The 27,876-nt window shown below is 53.9% G+C and overlaps 2 protein-coding genes across 6 annotated transcripts; one reads left to right on the forward strand and one right to left on the reverse strand.

The window, feature by feature from the left end:
* Window positions 1-65: 65 nt before the first annotated feature.
* On the forward strand, window positions 66-15,514 carry LYPLA2 (lysophospholipase 2). Of its 4 annotated transcripts, none has more exons than XM_038377399.2 (10): window positions 66-160; window positions 5,627-5,733; window positions 7,159-7,190; window positions 8,147-8,212; window positions 10,096-10,143; window positions 10,357-10,427; window positions 10,770-10,843; window positions 11,170-11,271; window positions 11,555-11,731; window positions 12,442-15,514. In XM_038377399.2, exons 2-10 carry the CDS (start codon window positions 5,656-5,658, stop codon window positions 12,490-12,492), a joined length of 699 nt encoding a protein of 232 aa, XP_038233327.1. In that variant the 5' UTR covers window positions 66-160; window positions 5,627-5,655; the 3' UTR covers window positions 12,493-15,514. The 4 variants fall into 4 exon arrangements, with proteins under 4 accessions (XP_038233327.1, XP_043361933.1, XP_043361935.1 ...); XM_043506000.1 differs by having other exon boundaries at window positions 91-156; window positions 5,625-5,733; XM_043505999.1 differs by lacking the exon at window positions 66-160 and adding an exon at window positions 5,288-5,330.
* On the reverse strand, window positions 15,512-27,818 carry GALE (UDP-galactose-4-epimerase). 2 transcript variants are annotated; one of them, XM_038377393.2, is made up of 11 exons: window positions 27,677-27,818; window positions 21,728-21,854; window positions 21,476-21,591; window positions 20,598-20,711; window positions 19,408-19,584; window positions 18,675-18,788; window positions 18,490-18,556; window positions 18,245-18,330; window positions 17,506-17,583; window positions 17,144-17,258; window positions 15,512-16,767 (listed from the first exon to the last, which is right to left on the reverse strand). In XM_038377393.2, the coding sequence occupies exons 1-11, from the start codon at window positions 27,773-27,775 to the stop codon at window positions 16,712-16,714; spliced, it is 1,149 nt and encodes a 382-aa protein (XP_038233321.1). In that variant the 5' UTR covers window positions 27,776-27,818; the 3' UTR covers window positions 15,512-16,711. The 2 variants fall into 2 exon arrangements, with proteins under 2 accessions (XP_038233321.1, XP_038233326.1); XM_038377398.2 differs by having other exon boundaries at window positions 21,728-21,877; window positions 27,677-27,797.
* Window positions 27,819-27,876: the final 58 nt, after the last annotated feature.

A 27,876-nucleotide genomic window follows, 5' to 3' on the forward strand; every position in this document is an offset into this window, starting at 1 on the left:
CCGGGCCGGGCCAAGATGGCTCCGGCTTCCGTGCAATGGGCGTCGTCACTTCCGGTGGGCTGACCGCGGGGCGCCCCGACCGGAACTTCCGCCAGCCGACCGGTCGGGGAGGCAGGAGAGTGTCTGGGAGCCGGGGAGAGAGAGAGAGAGAGAGAGAGAGGTGCGGGGCGGGGCGGGGCGGGGGGGAACTGAACGGTCGTGGGGGGGAGACGCGGTGGGGGGGAGGGGAACTGAGCTATGGAGGGGAGGGGTCGGTGGGGGGGAGGGGAACGGAGCTATGGAGGGGAGGGGTCGGTGGGGGGGAGGGGAACTGAGCTATGGAGGGGAGGGGTCGGTGGGGGGGGAGGGGAACTGAGCTATGGAGGGGAAGGGTCGGTGGGGGGGAGGGGAACTGAGCTATGGAGGGGAGGGGTTGGTGGGGGGGAGGGGAACTGAGCTATGGAGGGGAGGGGTCGGTGGGGGGGAGGGGAACTGAGCTATGGAGGGAAGGGTCGGTGGGGGGGGAGGGGAACTGAGCTATGGAGGGGAGGGGTCGGTGGGGGGGGAGGGGAACTGAGCTATGGAGGGAGGGGGGGGGGGGGGGGGGGGGAGGGGGCGGTGGGGGGGAGGGGAACTGAGCTATGGAGGGGGGAGGGGTGGTGGGGGGGGAGGGGAACTGAGCTATGGAGGGGAAGGGTCGGTGGGGGGGGGAGGGGAACTGAGCTATGGAGGGGAAGGGTCGGTGGGGGGGGAGGGGAACTGAGCTATGGAGGGGAAGGGTCGGTTTGGGGAGGGGAACTGAACTATTGTGGGAAGTGGGGAGAGACGGGGGGAAGGGTCAGTGCAGTGGGGGATAATGGCCAAAGTATGTGTGGAGGGAAAATGGTCTATGAGGGGGAGGGAGGCAGAGGTAAGACCTTGATGTCTTTGGGACACACACCTGAGATGGGAGGGTGATGGGGTTGGGGCCGAGACATCTCAGGAGATGGTAATAGGGGGGCTCCAGGGGAGTTTTGGGCTATGGGGTCAGGTGGAAATGGCCCCAAGAATTTCATGGGCCGCATGTGGTGGGATGTGCTATTGAAGCTTCTAGAGCTGCTTTGTGAATGAGCTGTGCAATGTGTGAGGTGCAAGGGTGTTGTGATATTGGAGATCAGTAGAGGGGTGTTGCAATTGACTGTATATGATGATACAGGAAAAGTTGTGTTTGCCTGCAGGCTAAGGAAGCAAGGTGGCTTGGGGTAGGGGAAGTGTAGGGATATGCCATGGGGACCATATCCAGGGAGAGAAGACATGGTAAACATGCATTACTTGGGATAATGTAGGGAATCTGGGAGCTGGGTCAGTGCAAGGATATTGCAAGTGTCAGTGCAAGGAGACAAATCAGAGAAGTTAGTGTAGAATGTACTATTCTGCCGACTGTACGCACTCAAAACACAGCACAAGGTAGCAAGCACCATAAATGACGGTCACACAAGAGAGTTTGTCATAACCCAATAATCAATGAGGAGGCAAGGCAGGAGAGAGAGGTGTGTCTGGATGGTGTTTGAGAGCAGATACACAATTGTTCCAGAGGGTAGGCGTGGCAGAGGAGAAGACTCTCTCCTAAGTTTCAGAATAGCAGCCGTTTTAGTCTGCATTCGCAAAAAGAAAAAATCTCTAAGGTGCCACAAGTACTCCTTTTCTCTCCTAAGTGGAGTTTGGGGAAAGAGGCAAAAAGGAGTCTGGTATTGACTGGGTAAGAGACCATAAAAGGGATGGGAGAAAAATACACTAGGAGGCTCTAGGGAGGTGTTGGGGATCCATTGAGTTGGGGGGCTGTTATAGATTATCCATGTGTGAACCACTTTTCTAGGTTTTAGCTAGGGGATATGGCAGCAAAGATAAGCCAGTGCTGGAAGGATATCCATACTGGGATCTGCACAGTCCAATGGGTTATTGGCACAAGCTTTCTGTTCTGGTGGCCTAAGGTCATTGTCCTAGTACTTAGTCTGCAGCTGTGTACATCACAAAAACCACCACACAATTTGCTGACTGTTCAAGAGGGATCAGAGAGAGGATTTGCAGGGGTTGGTCTAGATGAGGTCTGAGATGCATTGGCGGGGTGAAAAGTAAGAGAACTGATTAAAAAGAAGTGGCGCAGGGTGATGTTGCAGGTTGTGACAGCGGTGTTTTGGGAGAGTATTTTGAAGGGGTCCAAGATTGGAATGGGAGATGCATCAGGTGCATTGGCAGAGCTGCCTGAGGGAAACTTGTAGAGTGACTAGCTCTAACCATTTATTAGACTTAATCACTTGCTTTTCCAAGTATCAAGCTTATGAAAGATGCTGCAGAGTGGGGTACATTGTGAAGAACATGCTGCTTTGTAAAATCTTTGGTGGCGTTTCTGATATGGCACTTCAGACAGCATGCTCTGTGAGCTGGGATTCCTGTACTATGCTAAGTGGATCTATAGATGGGCATGAGTGTTAATGATTATTGTTATTGTATAGTAGAAAGGATTGGATTAATCAGGGAAGACAGAATTGCTTTGGATAAAATAAGAACTGATGCAGGTTGTTGCCACAAGCTCAGAGTGAACCTTTCCTGGCCAAATTCTATTAAGGAGAAAGTAAGGTTAAAAGTCATGGGGCCAAATTCTTCCCAGGTGTAATTTTGTTGACTTTGATGGAGTTACATGAAGGATGAATTTGGCTCAGTAGGTTTTAAAACTGTAGGCTCTGACTGTCTTATCTTTTTGTCTTTTATGACACTGAGACCGCTGTAGTTGAGTGAATCAAGACCCTATGCTCAACTTAATGGCATTTCTCTGACTGCATCTAACGTGATAACTTCTGAAAACTATATTTGGTCAATTCCAATTTTTCAAGGAATGTTTTAGGTATCAATGGGCATAAGCCTACTAATTTTGGTGAGGATCAGAAAGCTGGAAAAGCCTGATTTCCACGAAAATCCAGCCTACAGACTGTCTATTTGGTGCTGCAGGCAGGGCAAACTCTCTGATGTCCTCTGCTGCTACCCACACACATCACAGGCAGCTGTTTGCATTTCATTGGCAACGTAAGCTGAGCTGTGCACCCATTGAGCCTGGCCCCTCAACTCTGTTCATTTCTAGTCCGATTTTCTCAGGTCTCATGTAGGAGCATAATATGCCAATGACTGAGTGATGGCTACTCCAAGGGGCTGCTTAAATTTAAGCAAAAAGCCACATTAATTGAGATTTCCCAAATCTTGCAAAGGTTTCTTTTTACATTTTTTTTTAATTTACTTTTGATTGTTTTGCATAAAACACATTTGGGCGCCTGATAGGGTGCCCCTTAATGTCTTATCTTTGTGGCTGCCTCTGCACTAACTGGGAGGCATAAATGCTCAAATGTTGGGGCAGTGGGCTATTTTTATGGCATTTCTGACCCAACTGAAATCATAGAGCATTGGAGATCTTAGGAGAGTGCTCCCTGGAGGTTCCCAGCTCAGAGAGGGTTGAATATACGGGGTGCTTCTCTGAACTGCCATACCATCTGTTAGCCCCTCACAGCTTGTGTGAGCAGAGTGTGTGTGGGGGGGGAGGTTGGGGGATCCGTTCTTATCCAATATAGGGAGTACATTTTAATTGATCTATGCATCGATCATAGGTTCTTGCAGGGCCCCATTTCCATAGTACCTGAGAGCCTAACATTCTTTAATGTACTCAACTAGTGACTATTCTCAGGACAGGGACCATTAGGCTATGTTGGACAGTGAGACTCTGCTCTTTGGGACTGTCGTCATCTATCTTTCTGGCAAGCGCTGTTCCTCCCCGCTTGTTTCTCTGAACGTGGGAAATGCAGTAATATGTGGGTTTAATCTCTGTGGCTGCTTATGTGGCATTTGGGTGCTAGATCTGATGAGCTCATTCTTCTAATATGTGATTAGAGTCTGAAAACATGACTCTTCATTGGTCCGTGAAACGAGTTTGGTGGATCTGGGTTTAGTTCCCGTTGGGCAGGTTTCCACATCATCAAAATCACTGGAACGGTTGGATGTGACTGGCACCCATCTGGGCAGTTTCAGCAGAGAGGGTAAGGACTTTACTGGGCCATGGAGATGGAGCTCCCTCCAGGCTATAGCTAAGAGATGCTGGACAATGCGGGGAAGTGCCCTGTGCCCATGCTGCACCTGTTCTGTGGCTGCATACGATATCGATGTCCAGGATTGTTAATAGCTGGCACCTTCCACGAGCAGTAAACTTGCTTGGCGAGGTTAAACGTGCAGGCAGTGTTTGCCTGCTGTTTGAGGTGGGTGTGATGGTGATTGTATTAACAGATGCAAAGAAGATTTTTTTCAGAGTAGCAGCCGTGTTAGTCTGTATTTGCAAAAAGAAAAGGAGTACTTGTGGCACCTTAGAGACTAACAAATTTATTAGAGCACTTTTTTTTCCACCAAATGCATCCGATGAAGTGAGCTGTAGCTCATGAAAGCTTATGCTCTAATAAATTTGTTAGTCTCTAAGGTGCCACAAGTACTCCTTTTCTTGACCTTAAGGTGCAATGAAAAGAAGCAAGAGTCCATTTTCACCACCCAATCAGCTGCCAATAAATGGGAAACATTCACTGATTTCTGACTCCCGAGCAGCCAGGCTTGAGCTGAATCTGTTCTTTCGCAACGAAATATGATTGGATGATGCTCCCAGAAATGTCCTCCCCACAGAGCCTCCCAAGGCCCTTTGGAGGGTGCTGCACAGTGCCCAGGTCTGGGCAGGAAGGGAGAGACAAACCCTTGCCATGAGCTGACAGGCTGCGATTGGCAGACGCAGAGTTCGGGGATTATTAAGGTTGCAGCTATTGGTGAGATGTCCTCAAGGGAGAATAGAGATGATGAAGCTCAGGACCTGCTTCCTATCCTCACTTCCAACGTGCCCCCCCCGCCCCCCCAAAAAAAAGCTTAATTCAAAGTGCTGTATTGCTGCTTCCTGGCTTTGCAGTTCATCACTTGCATGTTCCCCTCTGTATGAAGAGGCAGGAGCTTTGAAACTAGTTCAGGATGAGTTCTCTCTCGCCTTTCCTGAGCTAAGCCTGGAGTTCTGCTCCACGTCACCCTCTCTGACCATCCCTGGGGCAATACGTTTTTGGGCTGTCCACTCAGGTCAGTCTAAACCCTGGGTTGGTTTAGTTTGGGGACCCGTAAACGATCTGCTGATGCTGCAGCGTGTTAGTCAATATGTTACCGGCATGCGTGACGTTCGTGTCTGAGAGCGTGCAGGGTTCATTGGGATGGCGATTGCAAAGTTCACTTCCTTTTTTGTGCATGTTTGTTTCTTGTGAAAGCTGCCCAGTTGAGAGCCCCAGAGACCAGATCGCTGTTAGTCCAGGCAGGTATAAGCTTCTCCTGTGTCCCACAACGTGCCTCACCCCCATCCTGAAGGGAGCAGCCTTAGGGGAGGAGGAGAATGTTGCTTCCATGGCCCACTACAAACTGAACTGAGCCCCTCAACTCCTGTTCCACACAGGCCTCGGTGGACAGCTGTCAGACGGCAGCAGCTTCTGGGCACCACCGTGCTGAGCTGGCTTTGAGCTGGGATGTTAATCTGTCGGTACCAACCCCATCTGACCGCCAGCCCTTCACATTGGAGCTGGGATTTGCAACTTGATTTTGTCTCTCTGCCCTGCAGGTGCCAGCTGTTGGAGTCCCTTTCAGTGTATGTGTGGTAACAACATGTCTGTCCCCCTCCTTGCTGATGCAGTGACTGTTTCAGGGGCAGAACGGGAGACTGCAGCGGTAAGGATGGTCTCTGCTATGTCCATCTGCTGTAACCTCAGCTGATTAGGGAATTAACTGACCTTTGTCTTTCCCACTGTCGATGTTAAATGCAAAGGGGATGCTGTCCTCTAGCTCAGGCCCATCTTGAGATAGTGATGCGCTCAGAGGGGCAGCCTCTCTTGGGTTCAAAGTGTCTTCATCTCTTGAAATTAAAAACTCACACTGCTGTTTGTGTAGGACCTGCACAAAACCATTGTGCTCTCCTGTACCCACTGGGAGCAAGGAACTAGCCCTGCTTTGCTGAGTTGTGCTGGCCGATTGGTGTTGCTGCACACCCTTATTTCCCTTCTTGGAAGTAGAAGCTTCCAGTTTGTCAGCCCTGGAGCAGAAATCCTCTATGAGCCATCCAGTCCCCAGCGAGAGAGCCTTGTCAGTTTCAGGTGTCACTAGGAACTGGGGTGAGGGGTTGGGTCCATGTTTGCTCAGTGGAAAAGGATAAAAACTGGAGGAGGAGGAACTCTGTCCAAGCCTCTTAGAGTGGATTAGTGATTGCTGATATTTATAAGGTGCCCACTGCTATCTAAAAGTTAACAGTGAATAAAGAGTGGGGTCGGGGATGTTTTCAGAGGCACAGAGTGCAGTTAAGTGCCCAACTCCTGGAAAGTCAGTGGGAGTTGGGCACTTAACTCCCATCTGTGCTTTCAGAATCTTCCCTGCAAAGTTCCAAAGACAAACTCTTCATCCTTGATGAGTGCCTTTAAAGAGAACCCTTTTGTTTCCCCAAAGTCAGCTGTTTAGATTTGGTCCTGCTGCAGAATCACAGAAGTAGCTGGAAAAGGCCTATCTCCGGGGGCCTGGGTAGGGTTACCTCCCAAGAGCACACATTGCTAGAGGGCTGTCTAGTCTAGTTTTAAAAATCACAAGTGATGAGATTTCTGCCCCTTCCTTAGGGGGAGTTTAAATCATTGGGGAGCACCAGCCCAGCCCTCAAACCTGTGCTCTCCAGAATGATTGGGTAGGCACGTTAATGACAGGTCTAAGAGCCCTGGTCTAGGCTGTTTAACCAAGAAGACAGCTCGAGATAGCCAGTGTCCATGAGTCAGGTGGTGATAAATAGATCCTATAACACTAAATCTGTGTGCCTGTCCCAGTTCAGTGCATCACTCTGAGATGGTCTAGATAATACTTAGTCCTGCCATGAGTGCAGGGGACCGGACAAGATGACCTCTTGAGATCCCTTCCAGTTCTATGATTCTCTAAGGCACAGGGACATGTCATTAGCTTGGGTAATTTCTGCTCAGAGTGTTGCATCTGCTTTTGTTTGTGACTGAATGGCCCTACACAATGCCCCACATGGCTGCTTTTTAAATCCCAGACCTGCCTCACACCAATTCACCAGCTGTTGTGCTGGCTAAGACCTTTGTTTTCTCCTTAATTTTACAGGTCATTTTTTTACATGGGCTCGGAGACACAGGGTGAGTATTTCTGGAGCACTGGCCCTTTTGTCTGGCTGTAAAGTGGTACGCCTAGAATCCGTGCTGCCTGCTTTCAATAGGATTTGAAAAGTGCATTGTTTGGTAGCAGCACAGAGCAGAGATCAGGCAGATAAGTCTGTTGGATCTGTGTTATTTAAATACTTGGAAATTGCGCCACTGCCTGTCTGGCAGGGGCATGGTATTGTTCCTTCCCAGATGGAGAGGGGATAGTAAGAGCCCAGCTAGTTCACTGGTGCTTTGATTTTTCTGCGAGTGCAGCAAGTTATGATCCCATGACCCTAGTGTGGGTATCTCTGGCCAACAGCTGTCTGGATTTCAGCTTTAATATTTGTGATTTCCAGCAGCCTCACAACATTCTGCTCTCTTGGCAGGAGGATTTTTTTTTTTAAGGCTAGTAAAGCATCATTGGTTTTTACATTACCCTGGGTGAGGTTGGGAGTAAATTCTATGCCTAGGCAGATGCTTTATCATTCATTGTGTGAGGCTGATTTACAGTACCTGAAGGCTGCTGCATACACTGAGCCCCTCTCTCTGCAGAACTCCTACCTCTCCGTTAACGATGGCTCAGTTACTAACTGTTAAGCTTTGTGTGGCCTGTTTGCTCTAGGTCTCTCTACCCAGCTGTACAAGAGATGGGTATTTCGGAAGCTCCCCCTGGCTTTGTGCTGCTGGGGTTGATACATCATGGTGCTTAGGCAGGGAGCTGGATGGTATGGCCAGCCTCTTCATGAGCTACTGCCAGTGTGTAGAGCAGAATGGGTTGGGATCCCTGCTCCAGAGCATCTGCCCCTCCCGAGGTGGTCAAGAGGGTACCCAGCTCTGGCTCTATAGGGATGACATGGCTGTGATGGGTTGAGGGTGTCAGTATGCAGGGTGGTACCTTGCCTCACAGCTGGTAGCATGCAAGGCTTGAACTGTCTCCTTTCTCCTGTTAGGCACAGCTGGGCTGAGGCGCTATCCTCCATCCGACTCCCATATGTGAAATATATCTGCCCTCATGCGTAAGTATCACCTCTGCCCCTGATTGGGGGAAATTCTGAAACAGTCTGCTAGTTAGTGGTGGGGAGGATATCTCGCCGGGCAGTCACTGTCCTGAATGGAAATTAGCCTTGGAGCCTGTCCCTCTTTGCTGCTCCCAGGCAAGGCTCTCCCAATCTGAGCTGGCTAGGATGCGTGGTGCTCTCCATGGATGTTCTCCTGTTCTGGTCAGGGGGGCAGAGCTGGTGGGCTGTAGTGTTGTTCCTTTGCCCCATCATCTCTTCCCACTTCCCCTCACTGCTATGGACCTTTCCCCTTGTAGATGATGGTGAAGCTTTCTGACTGCAGGATGGGCTGCTGAGTTGGACACATGGCACCCAAACCTTGTATGATAGATTTGTGGCCACAGGCAGGGGTCACCAGTTAAGCCTCATGCATAAGGAGCTAAAGGAGAATTGGTGTCAGCTGTGCTGGGATTAGGGCTCATATCCTCTGTAGGCTGCAGCCACTTGAGGGGAACATGATCTCTGTCCCTGGAGTAAGCCCGATGGTGAATCCAGCAGAGGGTGAAGTATGCACATGCTAACCAGTGCCTGCGATGTGACAAGTCAGCGTCACTCTGGAAAGGCCAGTGTCTCATGACTGGCCGTGTCCCACTAGAGAGCAAGGCGAGCTCTCCACAGCTGGGCACTTTGGAAGGACGAACAAGGGATTCTAAAACAGCCAAGGAAAAGGTGTCCCCAGCTCTGCAGGCAGCTGACTGCCTTCCCCTCCAGAGTCCAGGGAATGTCCCCCAGTCTCTGTTCGAGAGGCAGATAGTTGGCCTCCAGGCACAGCTGGGTAATGAGTGAGATGCTGCTGCCCAGGGTCTGACTTTCTTCCTGTTCTGCGGCTTAGCTGTTCCCTGTGGCTGCATTGAGCAGGTAGGAGGCATCGGCCTCAGGCCCCTTGTCTGCGCAGGCCAGGTCAGTATAAAGCAGTCGCGCCCGACTTGCCCTGCGCGGCCCAAGCACTGATGCCTCAGCAGCTTCTGGTTCGTTAGCAACACAAATGTGCACTCGCCTGTCCCGGGGAAGCACCGGAGCAGCCTACCAGCGAGCGGCGACCCTCCGCTCCGGGGTGTCCCGTCCTCACGGGACGGGAGCAGGTGCTGCCCTGTCAGCGCCTTTCCAACTCAGCAGCAGACAACCAAAGGCCAGAGTAGAGCCAGTCCCCAAATGTTGGGTCCCTGGATGGGCTGCTAGGCAACAGCACACCACACTGCCTGCTCTGTGCATGTAACCGGGCAGGTGTTAGCTGGGCCGGGAGCCTGAGGGCACATGGGGACTTAGCAACTGGGGAAGGGGTAGGCAGTGAGGATTGGACGTACAGTAAACAAGGGGAGGATCCCAGCCGGATATAGGGGTGCTGCATGTGGAGGGGGCAGGAGGGAAACAGATTGCTGCTCAGCCCCGGCAGGGTGGTTCCCCAGGCTCGCCTGGATTGGGCAGCGAGGGAGGGATCCTTGAAAATGCTACTTCGGTTCCCTGCAGGGTTGTCTGGCCTCTAGTGGAGGCGGAGCGAGGCCCAGTCACGGGTAGGCAGCGAGTGTTTGTCTGAGCTAGCGATGCTCTAGGGACTGTAGCTAAATCCTGTTCCGCCCAGGTGAGCCTCCAGCTGGTGGCAGGATGTACCACTAGGGGGCGCGTCATACGGCTTCATTCACTTGCTGCTGCCTTGTTACCAATTAGTCTCTTGGGTGCAGGGCTGGAAGCTTGTTGGCCAAGGTGCCCCCTCCGGGCTGGATCCCTTGGGCGGTAGATCCAGGATCACTTTTCCTGCTGTAGCTCCCCTCCCCCCCGCCCCCAATTGGGACAGGCTCCCACCCAGGCTGTTTTGCTTGCTTTTAATCTCTCTTTCTCTGCAGGCCCAGGATTCCTGTAACTCTCAACATGAAGATGGTCATGCCCTCCTGGTCAGTTCATGGGGCTGTGGGCAGGCGGAGGGGGGCATGTGGGTTGCTCATGTTACAGAGGGAGCCTGAGGTAGTGGCAGGTGGAATCGGGGGTCTCGCTCCAGGCACCTGTGGAGGAGAGGGAGAGGGGTGGGTGTATCTGGCCATTAGACTCCCCTGTGCCATGGACACTTGGAGGGTGAGGAGGCTGATCTCATTTGCATTCCCTCCCAGGTTTGATCTGATGGGGCTGAGTCCGGATGCGCCTGAGGACGAAGCTGGAATCAAGAAAGCATCTGAAAACCGTAAGAGGAGTCAGGCATTGGGGTGCAGCCACTTGGGCTGAGGGCCTTTCCCCAGCCTCTGTCTAGCCCTGTCTTCGTCCCTTTTCCACCCAACTCACCATGGCCTCTTGTTCTCCTGGAGGGGAGCAGGATCTATCCCCTCTTCTGCCTTTGCCTCTACTCCTCCCGTCCTTTCCCTTGTCCCTCATCCCAGACTTTCTGTGTCTCTGTCCTCTGCCATGTGTGGAGAACGCACCCAGGGCCTTGCCCTCATTCTGCCCTACACAGATCCCAGCTCCCATGTGACAGTGTAGGACCCCCTGGCCATCCTGAGCTGACCCACCTCTCTCTGGCTTTTTCCAGTTAAAGCAGCTATCGAGCATGAGATCAAGAATGGCATCCCACCCAACCGCATCATCCTCGGGGGCTTCTCGCAAGTAAGCACTGATGGTACAGGCTGGGGCTGGGGACTTGGGTCCAGCCCAGTCTCCCAGGGGCCCAGCAGCATTGCCTGGATCCAGCTCCCTGGCCGTGTTGGTGCAGGGGGGTGGCTGGGTTAGACTCCGTGACTTTCTCAGCTTCATTCACCAAGCTTCTCCTCCCGGGGCGGTTGGTGCATGGGGTGGGAGGAGGTGAGTTCTCTCCCCTCTGGTGTCACTTGCTCTGGGAAGGGGCGACTCTCCCCTCTCTGGGTTGGACTCACCTGGAGCTGCGAGCCCAGGGAGCATCTCTACTGCATGGTTCTGTGCTTGGTATGTTCCAGGGTGGTGCCCTATCGCTCTACACGGCGCTCACCTCCCAGTACCAGCTGGCTGGCATCGTGGCGCTCAGCTGCTGGCTCCCGCTGCACAAGGCCTTCCCTCAGGTACCGGCGATGTGTCTGTCTGCCTCTGGATCTGTTACTTGCTCTGGCACCATGTGGGTTGGAGTAGATCGGTGGAGGTGGGGGGGGGCTTTGCTGCTGCCCATCACAGAACCTTCTTACTCAGCAAACCCGCCTGGGGCTGCGGACAGCAAGCACCTTAGTGGAGTCGGTGGCACTGGGGGTGATGGCATAGGTTGGCCGTAGGCAGGACACTGCATCGATCGCGCATCCACTCCCCAGACAGGCATCCTGGCACTACTAAGCCCTCTCTTTTGTGCTGCAGGCAGCGTGCAACGGCGTGAACAAGGATATCGCCATCCTGCAGTGTCATGGGGAGATGGACCCCATGATCCCTGTCCGCTTCGGAGCCCTCACCGCCGAGAAGCTGAAGTCCGTCGTCACCCCCACCAAGGTTCAATTCAAAACCTACCCCGGAATGATGCACAGCTCCTGCCCTCAGGTCAGTCAGCTGCAGGCGCAGAGGGCTGGGGTCCCGGGCATCTGGGTATTATGTCTGAACCAGCAGGCTGCACCGGAGTCTCATAATATGGAGCTGGTTGTACCCATCCTTACATTTCCTATCGATGTGGACTGCATAGACTACAGATCCCAGCATGCAGTGCCCTGGTGGGATGTAATCAAAGGGCTGCTTGGCTCATGGTGGTGCATTGCAGGCTGGGATCTGTACTATGTGAAGGCTGCATCTTTGTCTTGAAGAAGAGGGTGGCTGGGGCTGCAGTTTAGCTGCCAGGGCTCTGGATCAGGAGTACGGGGTGAGCGCAATGGCCTTTGCAAGGAGGCCTGGAGTTGGGGAGGGTGGCTATGGGCCCCGAACTTCCCTGGCCCCAGGAAGGGGGAGATCATCCCAGCTAAGGGTGAAGAAGCCTAGATTTGAATGAACCTGGGAAGCACCAGCCCCTACTTCTAGTACGGGTGGGGGTTGGTCCCTCATTCATGTTGGGGGGGCTTGCGCTGCCCAATGCCCAGCAATGCGTTAGGAGCACCCAACATAGGGGACTGTCTGCAATGGCAGCATCTTCCCTTGGAAAGCTGGACCCAAGGCACCCCCTGCAATGTCCTCCCAGCCCTAGGCCCTGTCCCTGAGGGACGCTCCTCTGCGGGCACCGGGGCAGCACCCGCGTGTGACAGGCTCTCGTGGTCTGTGTCCAGGAGATGATGGCGGTGAAGGAATTCATTGAGAAGCTGCTGCCCCGGATCTAAGCAGAGCCACTCGAGACTGTCGCAGGGAAAGGGCGCAAGGTCACCACCTCTGATCTTTCCCGCTGATCCTGTCTGCTGCAAACAGAAGCCATGGCAACCAACCTCAACTCCAGTTGTTTTCCCTCCCTTCAGTCCTTCCCTCTCCTGTCTCTTCTGCACCACAGTCCCTCCGGCAGGTGGGGTGTTGCTCCCCGAGTTGAGAGTGGAGCGGTTTAAGGTAGAGACTGTCCCAAGTCCAGGGTGGCCTTATCTCTTGATCCCCTTGATTTTCCTGTATCAGACCCAGCTGTGGAGGTGGGCTCAGCACTAACTCAGGCTGATTTCCATGGTCTCCTGGCTTTTCTCTCCTGTTACAGTATTAGCCGGGAGTCCCTCCCGCTGGAGAGCAGGAGGAGATGACTGGGATCTGGGGGGGCTGCTGGCCCATGCTCCCCTGGGCTTGGGCTCGAGAGCTTTGCAAAGCTACCTAGAAAGGCCTGATGACTCGCTGTGTGGCCCAGCATGGCTGGGGAGCGGCTCGGGGGGGTCATGGCCTTTCAGCAGGTTCACAGCCCTTTTGGTCTCTATGGTGGGACAATTCAGAGGGTTTTAAAACAAATCAGCCTCTGGAACCCGAGACTCGGGGGGCCCAGCTCAGGGGCCATTGGTCCAAAGAGCGCTACACTGGGACTGTACCTTAAACTCTGCTCCCTCTCCCAGCAGCACAGCTCAGGGAGCTGGCAGCACACGTGGGTTGGAAGGGAGCCACCTACATTCTCCCCACCCACACCCCCTCCTGCCATGCGCTCTGTTACACGCACACCCCCCAACAGGAAGGCAGCCATGCCCATGGGCTCCACACTGCGTCTGATTGTGTCTCCACTGCCAGGGCGCAGCCGTTATAGAGATAATCGAGGGATTTCCTTCTCCTTCTGTTGCTCTTTACAATCTTCTCCGTTCTGCGTGCTGGGGCATCCCAGAGCGCGTCTGTCTCCTCTCATCGCCGCACTGTTAGAAGCCAGGTGAGGAGGCAAAGACAAATCACTGCAGTTTACAGCCAGTTTCCTAGTGTATATCCCGAGATCTGCCCTAGGTGCTGGCCCAGTCAGGAGGGTCTCTTGCTGCTACTCCTTCCTCTCACAGCAGGGTCAGGTTGGGTGGGAGGGCAGAAGGAAAAGCTCCAGCTGATGCTCTTGTCCTGGGCTGGGATAGATGCAGGAAGGAGACTCGCTCCCAGCCTCCTCCTCTCACCAGCATCCGCTATTGCCCATGTCAGCTCAGCTGTCTCTCCGTCTCTTCTTTAAGGGCAAATGCTGGAGAACCTTTTCCCACTGTCCAGGGGGCTACCAGTCCCAGATCACCCCTTGGGGCCAATCGCTGCTACGCCCACATCACCCTGAGGGCTCTGCACGCTTGCCCATAGGCACTACCCTGCTGGCCTGAGGCAGGGAGCGTCCCAGCAGGGAATGTGAGAGCATCCCTAAGAGCGGAATCGCCTGCATGAAGAGTTACCTGAGCCTGCCTTCGCCACATGGGGCTTGGCCCTCTTCACGGAAGGCTGGGTCCTTCCTGCCCTATTCAATGGAGCCCCTAGTGCTGGCACAGGGATAGGGGAATGTGGCATCTGGTGCTGACTGATGTACCTTGGCAGGCAGAGCAACATCCCGCAGCCGAGAGGACCTGTTCTCTCTCTCTCTCTCTCTCTCTCTCTCAGAGGATCCCTCCTCCTCTCTCCCCCACCCCTAGAGTGACCAGAGGGCAAGTGTGAAAAATCAGGATGGGGGTAGGGGGCAAATAGGAGCCTATATAAGAAAAGGCCCCCAGAATTGGGACATCTGGTCCCCCTACCCATGCCCTTCCAGCTGAGGGCTAGCCTCTCCCTGAAGAGGCAGAAGGTGTTTGCTGTTGAACAGCATAGGCCTTCTCCCTCCGGTGGGCTCAGCCTGCTGGAGCATAAGTGGGGCTGGGAAATCAAGCTGTAAATGTCTTTTAAAGAAACCTTTTTGGCTAAGGGCTGAATTCCTTATTCCTCCTGCCATCGCTGTCTCCATCTGCTGAGACAGCCCCCCCTTGGCATAGACTTAGCCAGCAAGACAGTGTGGACTGGGGCTCAAACCCCTGCCTGCTCAGGGCTAGAACTGCACTGGGGATGCCAGTGTGTTGAGGGGTTGGATGAGCTAGGTGGGGCATCAACTGCCTCCCACCACTGGAGCCCTAGGGCCTGCTGGGAGCTCGCATGGTGGGGGCAGGGCTGGCTGTTCCCAACAGCTGTCCCTGGGTCTCTCTGCAGACCTAGCAAGAGCAGGGCACTGCAATGGAAGGCAGCGACTGACTCCGTCTTGGCCTAGATAGGGAGCCCCCAGGGAAAGAGCAGGTGATGGATGGTGCCCTTGGCTGGGGTGCAGCTTCACAGAGGCAGGAGAAAAGGGAGCTAGACAAAGGTCCATTAACACAGCCTCGTGTTCTAGGCTTGCCCAGTCTGCCAGCGCTGCACCAAGCAATAACCCTCTAGAGACTCTCAATCATGTTGGACCCATTTTTTAAAGGATTTACTTATTCTGCTGCTTGCATGAGGGGGTGAGAGGGCAGGACTAGCTCTTCTCATTTTGGACACAGCCCTCCTGTTTCTCCTTCTTGTGTCTGTTTAAAGTGGCCCCTGCCCAGGGCCGAGGCAGGGGGAAATGCAGCTCACCCGAGTTTCAATGAAGGCTGGCAGCTATACTTGATCTATTTGACTGTGAATTGGAACATTCTGCATCTTGGCTGGCTGGGGGGCCTGCCTCATGTTCATTCTTATGTATAGTTTGGTTGAAAGTACTGGCCTGTTCTCAGAGCATTCCACGGAGCTGCTCTCTCCCTGTGTAAGCAGCAACTTCCTCTGGGCCCGAGGCCATGCTGAGGACTTGGGGGGGGGGGGGGAGAGAGAGAGAGAGAAGCTTCTGTCCATTCCTGAAAATGGCTTTTAGTTCTCTGTCTTCCTTGGGGTGGGTTTGTGTTCCACACCCTTGGATCTGAGATTAAAGAAAACATAAACCTCTCCCAAGATGTTAAGCTGGTCTCTTTAATGCAATGAGATACTGGGGCCCAGCAGCTCTGTGCCACCTCGTCTCTAAGGTGGGAACTAGTTTGAATCGCGCTGGCCCCTGAAGCAAGTCAAAATCTCACCCTATCATTCAGTAGCATCAGTTATGAGCTGTAGGAAGTGCGAGCGGAACAGAATGGCCTGTGTCCCCGGCTCGCTTACAGTGTTCTCTGTAATAAATAAAATCTTCAGGAGCCAGGAAAACAAACCGTTGCCCCAGGCAGGCTTCGGTGAGTAGCTGCCGCTGCCACTTGCTGAGTGAGCTTGTAAACATCTACAGGCACAAAGGGCTGGGAATGTGATTTTCCTCTCACGTACACGCTCTGTCCTACAAGAGTCATTGACTAAAGCATGCCTGGCCCTTGAACGCCACAGAGCTAGCTCGCCACAGTTTGACACAGCAGACTTGTAAGCACCAGGCACTGGCTTCTGAGTCCAACAGACATAATAAAAATCTCCTTTGGGCCCCTACAGGCAAGGGTGAGGGAACTGAGGCAGGGAGCAAACTGCTTCGGGGGAAGGGAAAAGGCAGTGTGCAAGCCCCGAAGGTGGAAGACAAACCCCCCCCCACCCCCTGGGCTGGGGAAGATGTTTCCACGCATGGGGAAATAGGACCACAGGGGCAGGGTGGGCTCGTGTATACGAAAATGCTGAAGACATGGCCTGGCCCATGGGAAGCAGCAGAGGGCATGTGGTGTCCTGTCCTTGTGAGGTAGGTAAGAGGGAAGGGCCCCTGCTCAGTGAGCATCTCTGCATTCAGGGCAGTGAGGGAGCAAGCCCCTTGGCACTGGAGTCCAGCATGGCTTGGTGGGCTCTGTTCCTGCTCGGAGGGACTCCACTGAATCGTGCTGCGATGTTTTAAACTGTGCAAGTTCTGCTCAGTGCAGTCCAGCAGCTAAGTGTGGATGGGGTCTGCTCAGACCTCTGCTGCTGTAGAGCCGGGGGCTTCCCCCTCCCTGAGGCCAGGCCAGGGCCCAGAGTGTTTCTTGACTGCCCCAGGCCATGAGAAAAGTCAGCTCCTGGTTAAAAGGTGGGAAAGTTTCACTGGCTCAGTACGACTCAGGCCGGCCCACCCCCGCAGAGAAAGCAATTCAGCTCTCTGGGGGTTGAGACTCCAGCAGGCCGGCCCCAGCCTGGCGGCTCCCCGTGGCCAACGTTCTAGTTGTTGCTGAAGCCTGTGGGATTCTGCACCTGCCACCGCCACAAATCTTCACCTGCAAGACAGGGAGAGAAACTCAGGCTGTGGCAGCTGCTGAGGCTGGACTAAGCCAGCGGGGGAGAGGGTTGCAGGCTGTAACTCCAGGCCCAATGCAGCAGGCTTGAACCAAACCCTCTAGTTCCTGCAGGTGTGTCAGTGACGCTTAGCACCAAGCCCTGGAGCCTCTCATCCAGCCTGTCCCGAGCAGCAGCTAAGTGACCGGGACAAGGAAGAAGCTTTGGCGAGAGCTAAAGCGGGATGGGGATAAATGGGCATAAGACTGAATGATACCCTGCATGCCCCCCTCCCCCCGGGAGTCACTAGGACGGGTCAGAGGAGGCCCAGATAGAGTGAGGGGAGGGTCACAGCAAGCCCGGAGAGGTTGCACTTACACATCTTGTCCAGCCCGAAGGCAGCTTTCCAGCCCAGCTCCTGCTTGGCCAGGGTGGGGTCAGCATAGCAGGCAGCAACGTCCCCCTCCCGCCGCGCAGTGATCTTGTACTTTATCTGAAAGGAAAGCAACACGTTGGGGGGGGGCCCCCAACTGCAGCACAATCCCCTGTAGCTAACAACCTGCCACTGCAGACCTCAAGGCAGCAGCTCCCCCAGGCTGGAAGCAGGGACAGCTGCCCTGGCTGCTGCTTTACCAGCGTAAGGGAGAGAAAGATGCCCTGGAAAGAGCTAGAGAACAGCCTTGAAAGCGCTGCTCATGCAGGGCCGGGGGGCTGGGTAAGGCCTTGGGTTAGCACCGTACCTCTCTTCCTGATGCTTTCTCCATGGCTTTGATCATTTGCAGGACAGAGTAACCGCAGCCTGTGCCCAGGTTGTAGATCTGCAAGTAGGACAGGAAACTTGCTGGCTCTTGCTGTGCTCAGGGCCTGGGCTCCACCCAACCACAGCAGCCCAGCCTTCAGTTTCACTCCAGCACCAGGCCCCACCCTCAAATTGTCCTTGACTTCTGGGAGCTCAGCTTGAGACAGGGGGCCTAGGGTGACCAGACAGCAAGTGTGAAAAATCAGGACAGAGGCTGGGGGGGTAATAGGAGCCTATATAAGAAAAAGACCCCAAAATCGGAACTGTCTCCAAAAAATCGGGACATCTGGTCACCTTAATGTTGCCTGATTTTTGATGAGCAGCTGCAGCTAACAGAGGCTGTGGGCGCTTGCATGTCTGAAAGCTGGGGCCCAGCTGGCTCCAGGTGGGCTCCCGAATTCAGGGGCCACATGTGAAAGCTGGGCCCTGTCCAACCCCACCCCTGGCACTAACAGACTATAGACTCTTTTAAACAGACATAAGGTGCTTTACTCATTATTGCCCACTAGAGGGGGCAGGTCAAAATGCCTTTATAATCACACAGTGCTAGGGGTGTATATAATTACCCTTGAGCAACAGCCCCTACTTTGGGATGGGGGCTCAGGCCGAAGGAGCTGGTTCAGTTGAGCCCACGTTAATGTCTGCTAATCCCCAACACCCGGACTAGAGCCATTTCCTACCTTGCAGCCACAGTTTTCTTTCAGTTTCTTCAGAGCAGCGATGTGGCCTTTGGCTAGATCCACGACATGAATATAATCCCTGACACCTGCCAGGAAACAGGAGAATAATGCAATCCAGATCAGTTATGGAGCTGCCGGGAATGCACCAAGCAGCTCAGTCATCCTGGGCCACAGGGAGCTGGATTTAACAGGTACCATCTAATGCAACAGGATTTAAGATAAGCTAGAAACACTGGGCAGCACACCTGTTCCGTCAGCTGTCTTATAATCGTCCCCAAACACGCTCAGGTACTCCCGGCGCCCCACTGCCACCTGCACAAGGGAACAGGCTTGTGAGTTCAGTCAGCTCGTGTGACTCACAAAGGGAACCCGTACAGGGGCTCGTACACAGAGCGCTAGTTTAAAGACAGTCTGCAAGAGGAGTTCATACCTGACCAACGTAGGGCATCAGATTGTTGGGGATTCCCTGGGGATCCTCTCCGATTCTTCCTGACTCATGGGCTCCGATGGGATTGAAATACCGGAGGAGAATGGCATTCCAGTCCTGGGAGAGAGACAGCGCCAGTCAGACACTCTGCCTAGGAAGCGCAAACAGGGCCCCAGGAAGCCGCTAGGATTCTCATGGCTCATGCAGCACCCCCTGCCATTCCCCCCACCCGCTGCTCAAAGGACCCCTGGAATATGAACACAGATGTGTGAACATTGCGTGCTTCGTTTACCCATCTCCCATCCATATCCCCAGCCTTGAGAGAGTTCTGGTGGGAAATAGAAGGCCCAGATTTCCTAGTCCCCTGGGAAACCTGTTGGTGGGAATGGGTCACTCGATGGAGAATTCACCCCTCATGCAGTTTGCTCCCTACAGAAGCAGCAAAGGCCTTGGCCTCTAAACTCCACAGATCCCTATCCTCGTGGGTTCCACATTAGGGGGCCAGTATGTGTGTGTTCCCTATCTCCCCTAACTCCTCTTTGGAGGGCTTTCAGCAGTGCTGCAGGAGTGGCTGATCCCCTTCCGCAGGGCTAGAGGAGATCTGTGTATGGAGGGGGGCCATGAATGCTGGGGAGACACTTCAGACTTAGGTCCCAGCTGAGGGGAAGCCCAACCTACTGGGTTCCCAGTCTCCCTGGTTCAAGGGTGTGCACAGGGCTGAGTGGGTGCTTCTTACCTTCTCAGCCTTGCACAGGTCTCGTATCATCTCCTCAATGAAGTACTTGGATTTGCCATAGGGATTGGTGCAGCCCCCAACCGGGTGGTTCTCATCCAGCGGGAGGTAGGCAGGGTCTCCGTACACCGTGGCCGAGCTGCTGAACACAACGTCCATCACCCCGTGTGCTTTCATTGTCTGAGAGGGGAAAGCAGGGACCCGTCCAGTGTCAAGCCGCAGGGAGAGCCTCTCCCGTGTGCTCGGCAACGGGTGGCTCTACATCCATGCTAGCGAGTATTGAACTGCCCACTAACAACAGCGCACGTGTGCAAAGAGCCCTTTATAAAGGGAGTGAAACAAACTGATGTATAGCCAACCTATCTGGGGACCAGACCATCTACCACTGAAATGCAGCCACCTCTGGGGTGAAACTCAGCAGCTCTTTAACAGCGCCCACCAACACTCAGTAAATGATTTTGGACAGGAAGTGAGGAATGCCGCTGCCAACTGAAACAACCGGGGGAATTTAGGGAGGCAGAACAGAACTTCAAAATGTAACTCGGGCTAAACAGGGGCTAACTCCCTGACTCTTACCAAATGTGCTGGGGACCATTAATAATCTCACTCAACCAGAACCTTGGTTTTGCATCACATCCATGGCACAGCGCCCCCTAGTGCCGTGCTGGGGTCAGTTCTGACTCGAAGAGCCATCTACTGACTCACTGCACCTCTGCAGTGCTTAGGCTTTCCTGAGAAACCACCTTGTCAGCACCCCTGACTACAGCAGGCTAAGGTCACAGTCTAAAGAAGCATATTAATTCGACCGTGATCCTGAGGGCTCTTCCCAGGCAGAAAGAGTGGCTTTTCTATCCCTCCCCCGCTCTCACACTAATTACCCTCCAGGCTTTCTCCTCTGCTCTCCTGTATGCAGCTGATACCCCCTTGTTGTAATTCTGTATGGGGGTAGGTGTCAGCCTGCATGAGCCCCTACTGGACTGGAACTCTGAGTAATAGAGGGCACAGGGTTACCCCCACAGCTGGGCTTACTCCCTGGATCTTCACTCCCCATTATCACTAAGTGGGGCACACACACAGCTCCCTGGGATCTCCCCACAAGGTCTGTCTGCATCCCCAGCCTCTTGTGCCTTTGAGCCCTTTGCATTGGGGCTGTTCTGGGTACTCCAGTGCCCTGTCTCAAGGGCTCTGCTTACCTCCAGCAGTTGAATGGTCCCTGTGAGGTTCACCTTGTAATACTCCAGGGGTTTCTGAACAGACTCCCCAACGGCCTTCAGCCCCGCAAAGTGCATCACAGCTGAAAAATGGTGCTGCAAGGAAACAAAGAGGCCAAGTGTCAGTGCTGGCTGGGAAAGAACTTGGGTTAATGACACCAGCAAAAAGCCCCTAGGGCTGGTTGGAAATTTTCTGTCAAAACTGTTTTTTGACATAAAATTGGGTTTTCAACTAAAGAAAATGTCTCTACAAAAAGTGTCTGCTTTCCACAGAAAAATTCGACTTTTGGTCAAAAGAACCCCAACACCTGAAAACCTCCAAATTTTGATTTGGAAATACCACCATAGTGGCTCCTGGGAGTTCTAGTTCAGGGGCCTCATGCTCCCATTTTTCTCTATGGCCCATGTTCCCCAGCCAGACTACATCTCCCATGGTGCACTATGGCAAGCCAGCAAGAAGGGAGACTATTGTGCGTCATCAGAGGTGTATGCAGCCAGCCCATAGAGAACAGGGACATGAGGCATCCAAACTAGCAGGAGGCCCTGCTGTAACCGTTCCAAAGCCATATTTTTGGTTTGCATCCTGCTTCTGGCAGGAATTTTTCAAGTTTTTGATTTATTGCCAAAAATGCTGAAATTTTCCATGAGGGGAAAAAAAAAAAAAAGACAATTTTCTGACCAGCCCTAAAGCCTCCTTGTGTTCCATGCAATTGCTTGTCTCGCTGCTCCCGGTCTAGAAATACCATCCTGCTCCCTCAGCAGCTGTTCCAAACAGCTTCCCCGTCAGCACAGCACCTTGCCCAGCAGGAAATGCACGTCTCCCCTTGCCCAGCAGTATCGCTGCTAGCGCGCGTGCTCACCTTCTGAAAGAGATCCCGCAGAGCTGTCTCGTCAAGGATATCCAGCTCCTGGAAAAGAATCTTCTTGCCCACAATCTCCTGCACACGCTGTAGGCTTTCAGGAAGAGCATCTCCCCCTGGGGAGACAGGTTGTTCTGTAACCCCACGAGAAATCAGGCCTTGACCATGGGCACTCAAGTGGGACTGAGAGTCACCAGAGGCCACAGGATGACAGGACAGAGCCCAAGGGGGCAGGGCAGTGGCTCTCCTTACCTCGGATGGCATTGTGGAAGTTATCGATCACCACAGGGATATAGCCGGCTTCCACCAGCTCCAGCACGCAGTGGCTGCCGATGTACCCAGCTCCTCCCGTCACAAGGATCTTCTCTGCCATCCTCACCTGAGATGGGATGGAAAAACCCACTGAGTGGGATGACAAATGGAGAGAATGGAGTGAAAGGGGCAATCTTGGGGGCCAGACACTGTAGGGACAGGAACCTTAGAAACGATTAGACGGAGCATAGGAATTGCCTTAGTAGATCCAACCTATGAGTCCATCTAGCCAGGATTCCACCTCTGACAATGACCAATCCTAAATCACTGAAGAGAGTGACCTGTCCAGAGGGTAACTCGCTAACCCAGGCAGTTAGGCATCTAAATACCTCTAAAAATCTGGCCCTTCATGCTTGTCTTATGCCCTGAATCGTGAGGGTTTATCTCCAAACCCCTGGAATGGTCATCCAAGGAAGAGCTCATTCTTTTTTGAACCCTACTAAGATCTTGGCCTCGTTGATACCTAGTGGCAAGGAGTCCTGCAGGCTAATTTCACATCCTGTACAAATGGATTCAGGTTTAATTGTGTTGCCTCACAATTTAACTGATGGTCGTCTTGTTCTCATACTATGAGGAAGGATAAATAAGAGCGCCTGGTCTACTTTCTCTTGTCCATTCTTTGGTTTAAATTCTTCTATAATGTCCCCTTTAGTTTGCCCCCCTCTCTCAAAACTAAACACTCCTAATCTTTAGGCCAGGGGTCAGCAACCTTTGAGAAGTGGTGTGCCAAGTCTTCATTAATTTAAGGTTTTGCATACCAGTAATAAATTTTACATTTACAGGACCCCCCGACGGAACCGCAGACTGGCAGCGGGCTGAGCGGGGCCGGCAGCCAGGACCCCAGCTGGCAGGGGCCGGCAGATGGAACCCCAGACCAGCAGCAAGCCGGCAGCGGGCTGAGTGGGGCCAGCGGCCAGGACCCTGGCTGGCAGCAGAGTGCCACTAAAAATCAGCTTGCTGACCCCTGCTTTAGGCTCTCTTTCCATGACCTGATCATTCCCATCGCCCACCTCTGGGCCCCTTCTGATTTCTGTTGTGGCGTCTGTGGGAAAGGGGGGGTCAGCAGAACTGAACAGAACATTCAGGACCAATTAGATAGATATTTAGTAAGCACATGTGAGAACCTCATGGAAATCTGAAAAACATCCCTCCTGGGAGCAAATCCACCTGTGTGGAGTTTTCCTGAGGGAGAGGGTTTATGAGATGTCAAGGCCTCCAAAGCACTTAGCAAACGTTCACTATTACCCCTGCAAAGAAGGAAATATTTCCATTTTTTGCAGATGGGGAAACAGGCAGAGAGTGGAACCGACTTCCCAAGATCACACGATGTGTCAGTATTGGTCTGAGATTAGAGCTCAGGAGCTCCTAGCTCCCCCATCCTGAGCTCAGACCACTAGCACATGCTGCCTCGCATGAACATGAACTCATTCTGAGGTTAGTCACCTGCTTGACATCACAACCAGTCCCACAGCAGCCAACAAGAGCATTGCCAAGGGAGGATTAGAGCTTGAGCCAGACCAGATGAGCTCTGAAAAATAAAGCTCTCTTTGCCATGCAAGCGAACCAGACAGCAAAGCACGGTAGACATCCAGATGCCCTACCCTGCCACAAATGCAGGATTGGCCCCGACAGACTCCAGCCCCAGGTGGGGGAGAAAAGCAGCATAAATCTACACCCAGGTTAGCCCCATCCCAGAATGGAAAAGGTAGGGACTACAGCAAACCACCTGCTCTGTATCTAGCCAAAGAAACAAACAAGCCCAGGCTCATTTCACTGCAGAGAGAGCCCTACCTTACAAGGGGAGCAGGGACCCAGCTGAGGGTCCTTCGCCAGCTGGGGGAAGAGGCTCTTTGCTTGAGCGGCCAGCTGGGGATCTCAAGGACAGAGTCAAGCAGAGTCAAATCACTTCTTCTCTCTGAAGTGGGGAAGAGTAGGTTCTGCGGAGGGGCTGCCCAGCAAAGCCATTCTCCCCCACTCTTCAGGGTGTAGCTTATTCAAGTGGTCTCACTTAGGAGTCAAAGGTTACCTTCCACATTGGGGAAAGGAGTCTGAGTCCTTCATATGCCCTCCGCTAGGTCCCTGCAGGAAAAGAGGCTCCAGAGAGCTGGAGCTGGGAAGGTCTCTGACCTGGTGGGAATGACTAAGTCTATGGGGAGATCCACCCTCTTTTACCCAAGGATAAACATTAGCTGCTTGTCTGTGCGGTCTAATACAGCCAGCCAGCAGGAAACACACTCCAGCCTTGCCTCACACACAGGCTGCTCTGAAGCACCAACAGTTTAGTTATAAATGCCCTGATGCCAAACTGGCACCGCCTACCTGATTCATTCCTCCTGCTCAAGGAGGCTTCTGTCCTGCTGCTCTCAAGGGAGCAGGAAAGGCCTGAGCAGGAAGTGATGCAAGGGGCTCCTTCTTCAATGGACTCTGTTAACAAACAGATCCACTTTCTTCTGGTCTGGACAGTGGGAGGCGCCACATAAAGACTCTGATAGTAAAAGGAGGCTGGGTGGGCTAAAGCCAGGAAATACAGCGAGGTTTGGCCTGGCCTGGCCTGGCCTGGCCTTCCCCTCCCGGCGCCTAATAGCACAGTACAATCAGCTATCGCCCGAGGCCCCTAATGGAGGTATGTAGCTGCAGGGCCTGCCCCTGACACAGGTGGGTGTAAAGCACTCACTGGCACCTGGCAATTCCGGCTCTGCAACAGAGCTTAAGTCCCTGCTATCGGCTCTCTCTTCCAAGGCAGTTCCCATTCTCCCTCCTTTTCAGATAGCATTTAACTATCCAAATTAAGGCTCCTCACATACCTAAGCATACATACTACCACAATGGGCATGGATTTTGCACCAATTCCAGGATTACTAGCATCACTTGCTTTATTAGGTTGTACAGTCCCTTGATGGGAGGCTCGTACGTTATCCAGTGAGAGGGACGGCTAGCCCCCAAAGCCATTCCCTTTGCTCTATGCATCTGGGTGTTTAAATATCCCTAACGTAAATCCAGGCACCAGCCTCCATCACAGACTATGAGCTGGAACCAAGCAGCTATTGAAATCCTGAGCTACTGTACAAAATACTTGCTTATTAACTCACATAAACCTAAGGCATCACCATCTGAATGCTGGGCTGGTTCAAAACAAGGACTGGAACCTTCAGGCTGACGCTTCACATAGGACATTGATTTGATTTCTTTTTCTAAGTCGTTTTACAGGAAAGGTCTGAAATGTGAGCTCAGCATCCGCTTTCAATGGGCGCAGCTGCTGGGAGGAAGGGGGTACAGCATACAGCACATGACATCTGCAAATCTCCACCTGCCATGTGTACTTTCTCCACCTTCAGCAAACCTCTCCAGGAAAGAGGAAATGGGTAAAAGAGTAACAGGGAAACATGAACCGTCTGCAGTCAGCTGCACGGAGAGGACAGTCTTTTGCTTACGTTGCTATATAATGAATTTAGGGGAAGGAAGAAAAAACCTCCAAACATGTAAACCAAATCCTCTGATTACACAACCTAACTTGAATATGGGGCCCAAGAATAGGGATTCCTAGCTCTGCCACTGACTCTCTGTGGGAATTAGACAAGTGACCTAACTTCTCTGTTCTTCCGTTTTGCCATGTGTCAAATGGGATAAGGGTACCTACCTCAGGGGCGTTATGAAGCTTTGTTAACATTTGTAAAGAACTCTGCACCTAGAACAGCGCAAAGGATTATTTCAGTGTGCTCCTGTTCTGTTTTTCTCTCCCACCTGCCTGTACAGAACCCTCCTCTCCCTGCCACACAATTCAATTTTCTTCTTGCTGTATGAAGAGCTCTCATTTATACCTGGGTACCGACAAGTTACTTTCCAGACTGCCCAAGTTCCTACACATTCCACTAAACCTCCCTCAGTAAAGCTACAACAGGGCCCTTTGCTCCCTCATGGGTATATCCTGTGCCAGCTGGTCCTGATTACTCTGTGGGTCTAACTCCATTATAGGCCCCAGACCTTCCTGGGGGTTCTAACAACCCTATTATTATTTGGCTGTATTTCGCACCCAGCCAGGCATGCCCACCCTGCCACCTTAACCACCCACAAAAGCTCAGTCAGGGTCCAAAGCACGTTTCCAGCCTGTTCCCTCTGCGGGAGGTGATCACCCTCTAAGCTGTGCTGGGAGACTGAGCTGGAACCTACCGACCCCTCCAACCCGGGGAGGCAAACACTACTGCTGCCTGAATCCCTGTTTCGGGACAGAACAAAACTAATTTGCCTAGCAGGACCAACAGGCTCCCTGTCCAGTGGGGGTGTGAATGGGGCCACGTGGTCAGGCAGTAGGATTGTGCCGGCTGATGAGAGGGACAGGAGCTGGTCTGCCTTCTGGGAGGCGTTATGGGAAGGTGAGTGACAGCCACACCGTGAGCCCCTTGCTGGCCTGGAACAGCGGGTGTGAGGCGTGAATGGCCTTTGCGATGGGTCTGTGCTTTGGGAGGGGACCCCTGAGCGGAGCCTCCCTGGAAAGAGCCCAGCTGCAGCCTGTGTTCTCAGGGCTCAGCCCCTCTCGCTGTGCCTTGGGGGGTGGCGTGGGCACCACCTGACCCCTTGCTCAGATGGCCCCGCGCCCCCCCCCATGCCCTGCTATCAGTGGCGGATGCGGAGGGGCAGGGTTCAAGTTCACCCCAGGATCCCCTTCTCTCACCAGGGGTGTCGGTGCTCCGGGAGGGGCCCGACTCTACTTGGGCAGCCTCCCCCCCCACCGACCCCTGCACTAACCGACTCCCACACTGATTAGCCAGGATCTCTGCCGCCCCCCACTAGCCAGCACTCCCCCCTTGCCCTCTACACTAGCCAGGATCCTGACCCCCCCCACTAGCCAGCACCCCCCCTTACCTCCTACACTAGCCAGGATCCTGACCCCCACCCACAAGCCAGCACCCCCACTACTGCCCCCAATGCTAGCCAGGATCCTGACCCCCACCCACTAGCCAGCACCCCCACTACTTCCCCCAACGCTAGCCAGGATCCTGACCCCCACCCACTAGTCAGCACCCCCCCATTGCCCCCTACACTAGCCAGGATCCTGACCCCCCCACTAGCCAGCACCCCCCATTGCCCCCTACACTAGCCAGGATCCTGACCCCCACCCACTAGCCAGCACCCCCCATTGCCCCCTACACTAGCCAGGATCCTGACCCCCACCCACTAGCCAGCACCCCCCATTGCCCCCTACACTAGCCAGGATCCTGACCCCCACCCACTAGCCAGCACCCCCACTACTGCCCCCAACGCTAGCCAGGATCCTGACCCCCACCCACTAGTCAGCACCCCCCATTGCCCCCTACACTAGCCAGGATCCTGACCCCCCCACTAGCCAGCACCCCCCATTGCCCCCTACACTAGCCAGGATCCTGACCCCCCCCACTAGTCAGCACCCCCCATTGCCCCCTACACTAGCCAGGATCCTGACCCCCACCCACAAGCCAGCACCCCCCATTGCCCCCTACACTAGCCAGGATCCTGACCCCCACCCACTAGCCAGCACCCCCCATGGCCCCCTACACTAGCCAGGATCCTGACCCCCCCACTAGTCAGCACCCCCACTACTGCCCCCAACGCTAGCCAGGATCCTGACCCCCACCCACTAGCCAGCACCCCCACTACTGCCCCCTACACTAGCCAGGATCCTGACCCCCACCACTGCCCCCAACGCTAGCCAGGATCCTGACCCCCCCCACTAGCCAGCACCCCCACTACTGCCCCCTACACTAGCCAGGATCCTGACCCCCCCCACTAGTCAGCACCCCCCATTGCCCCCTACACTAGCCAGGATCCTCTCCCCCGGGCCCCCCACCCACCAGCGGCACCCCCCATTTGGCGAGGCTGAGCCCTCCTCCTCCCGTCCCCGGCAGGGTCACTCACCGCAGCCGTCTGGGCTCTTCCCGGCTCCCGCTGGGGCGCGGCCCCTTTAAGATAAGACGCCCCGCCCCGGGCCTCAGGGACACGCGGCCGCTTCCCCATGGGAACGTGTCACTCCCGCCCCCGCGGTACGGGCGCGCGACATGGCCAAAACGAGCCAAACGCGGAGCTCTGGCTCAAACCACTTAGCTCGGGGGCGCGGA

This window comes from Dermochelys coriacea, chromosome 19 (assembly GCF_009764565.3).
Source record: "Dermochelys coriacea isolate rDerCor1 chromosome 19, rDerCor1.pri.v4, whole genome shotgun sequence".
Taxonomy (NCBI): domain Eukaryota; kingdom Metazoa; phylum Chordata; order Testudines; family Dermochelyidae; genus Dermochelys; species Dermochelys coriacea.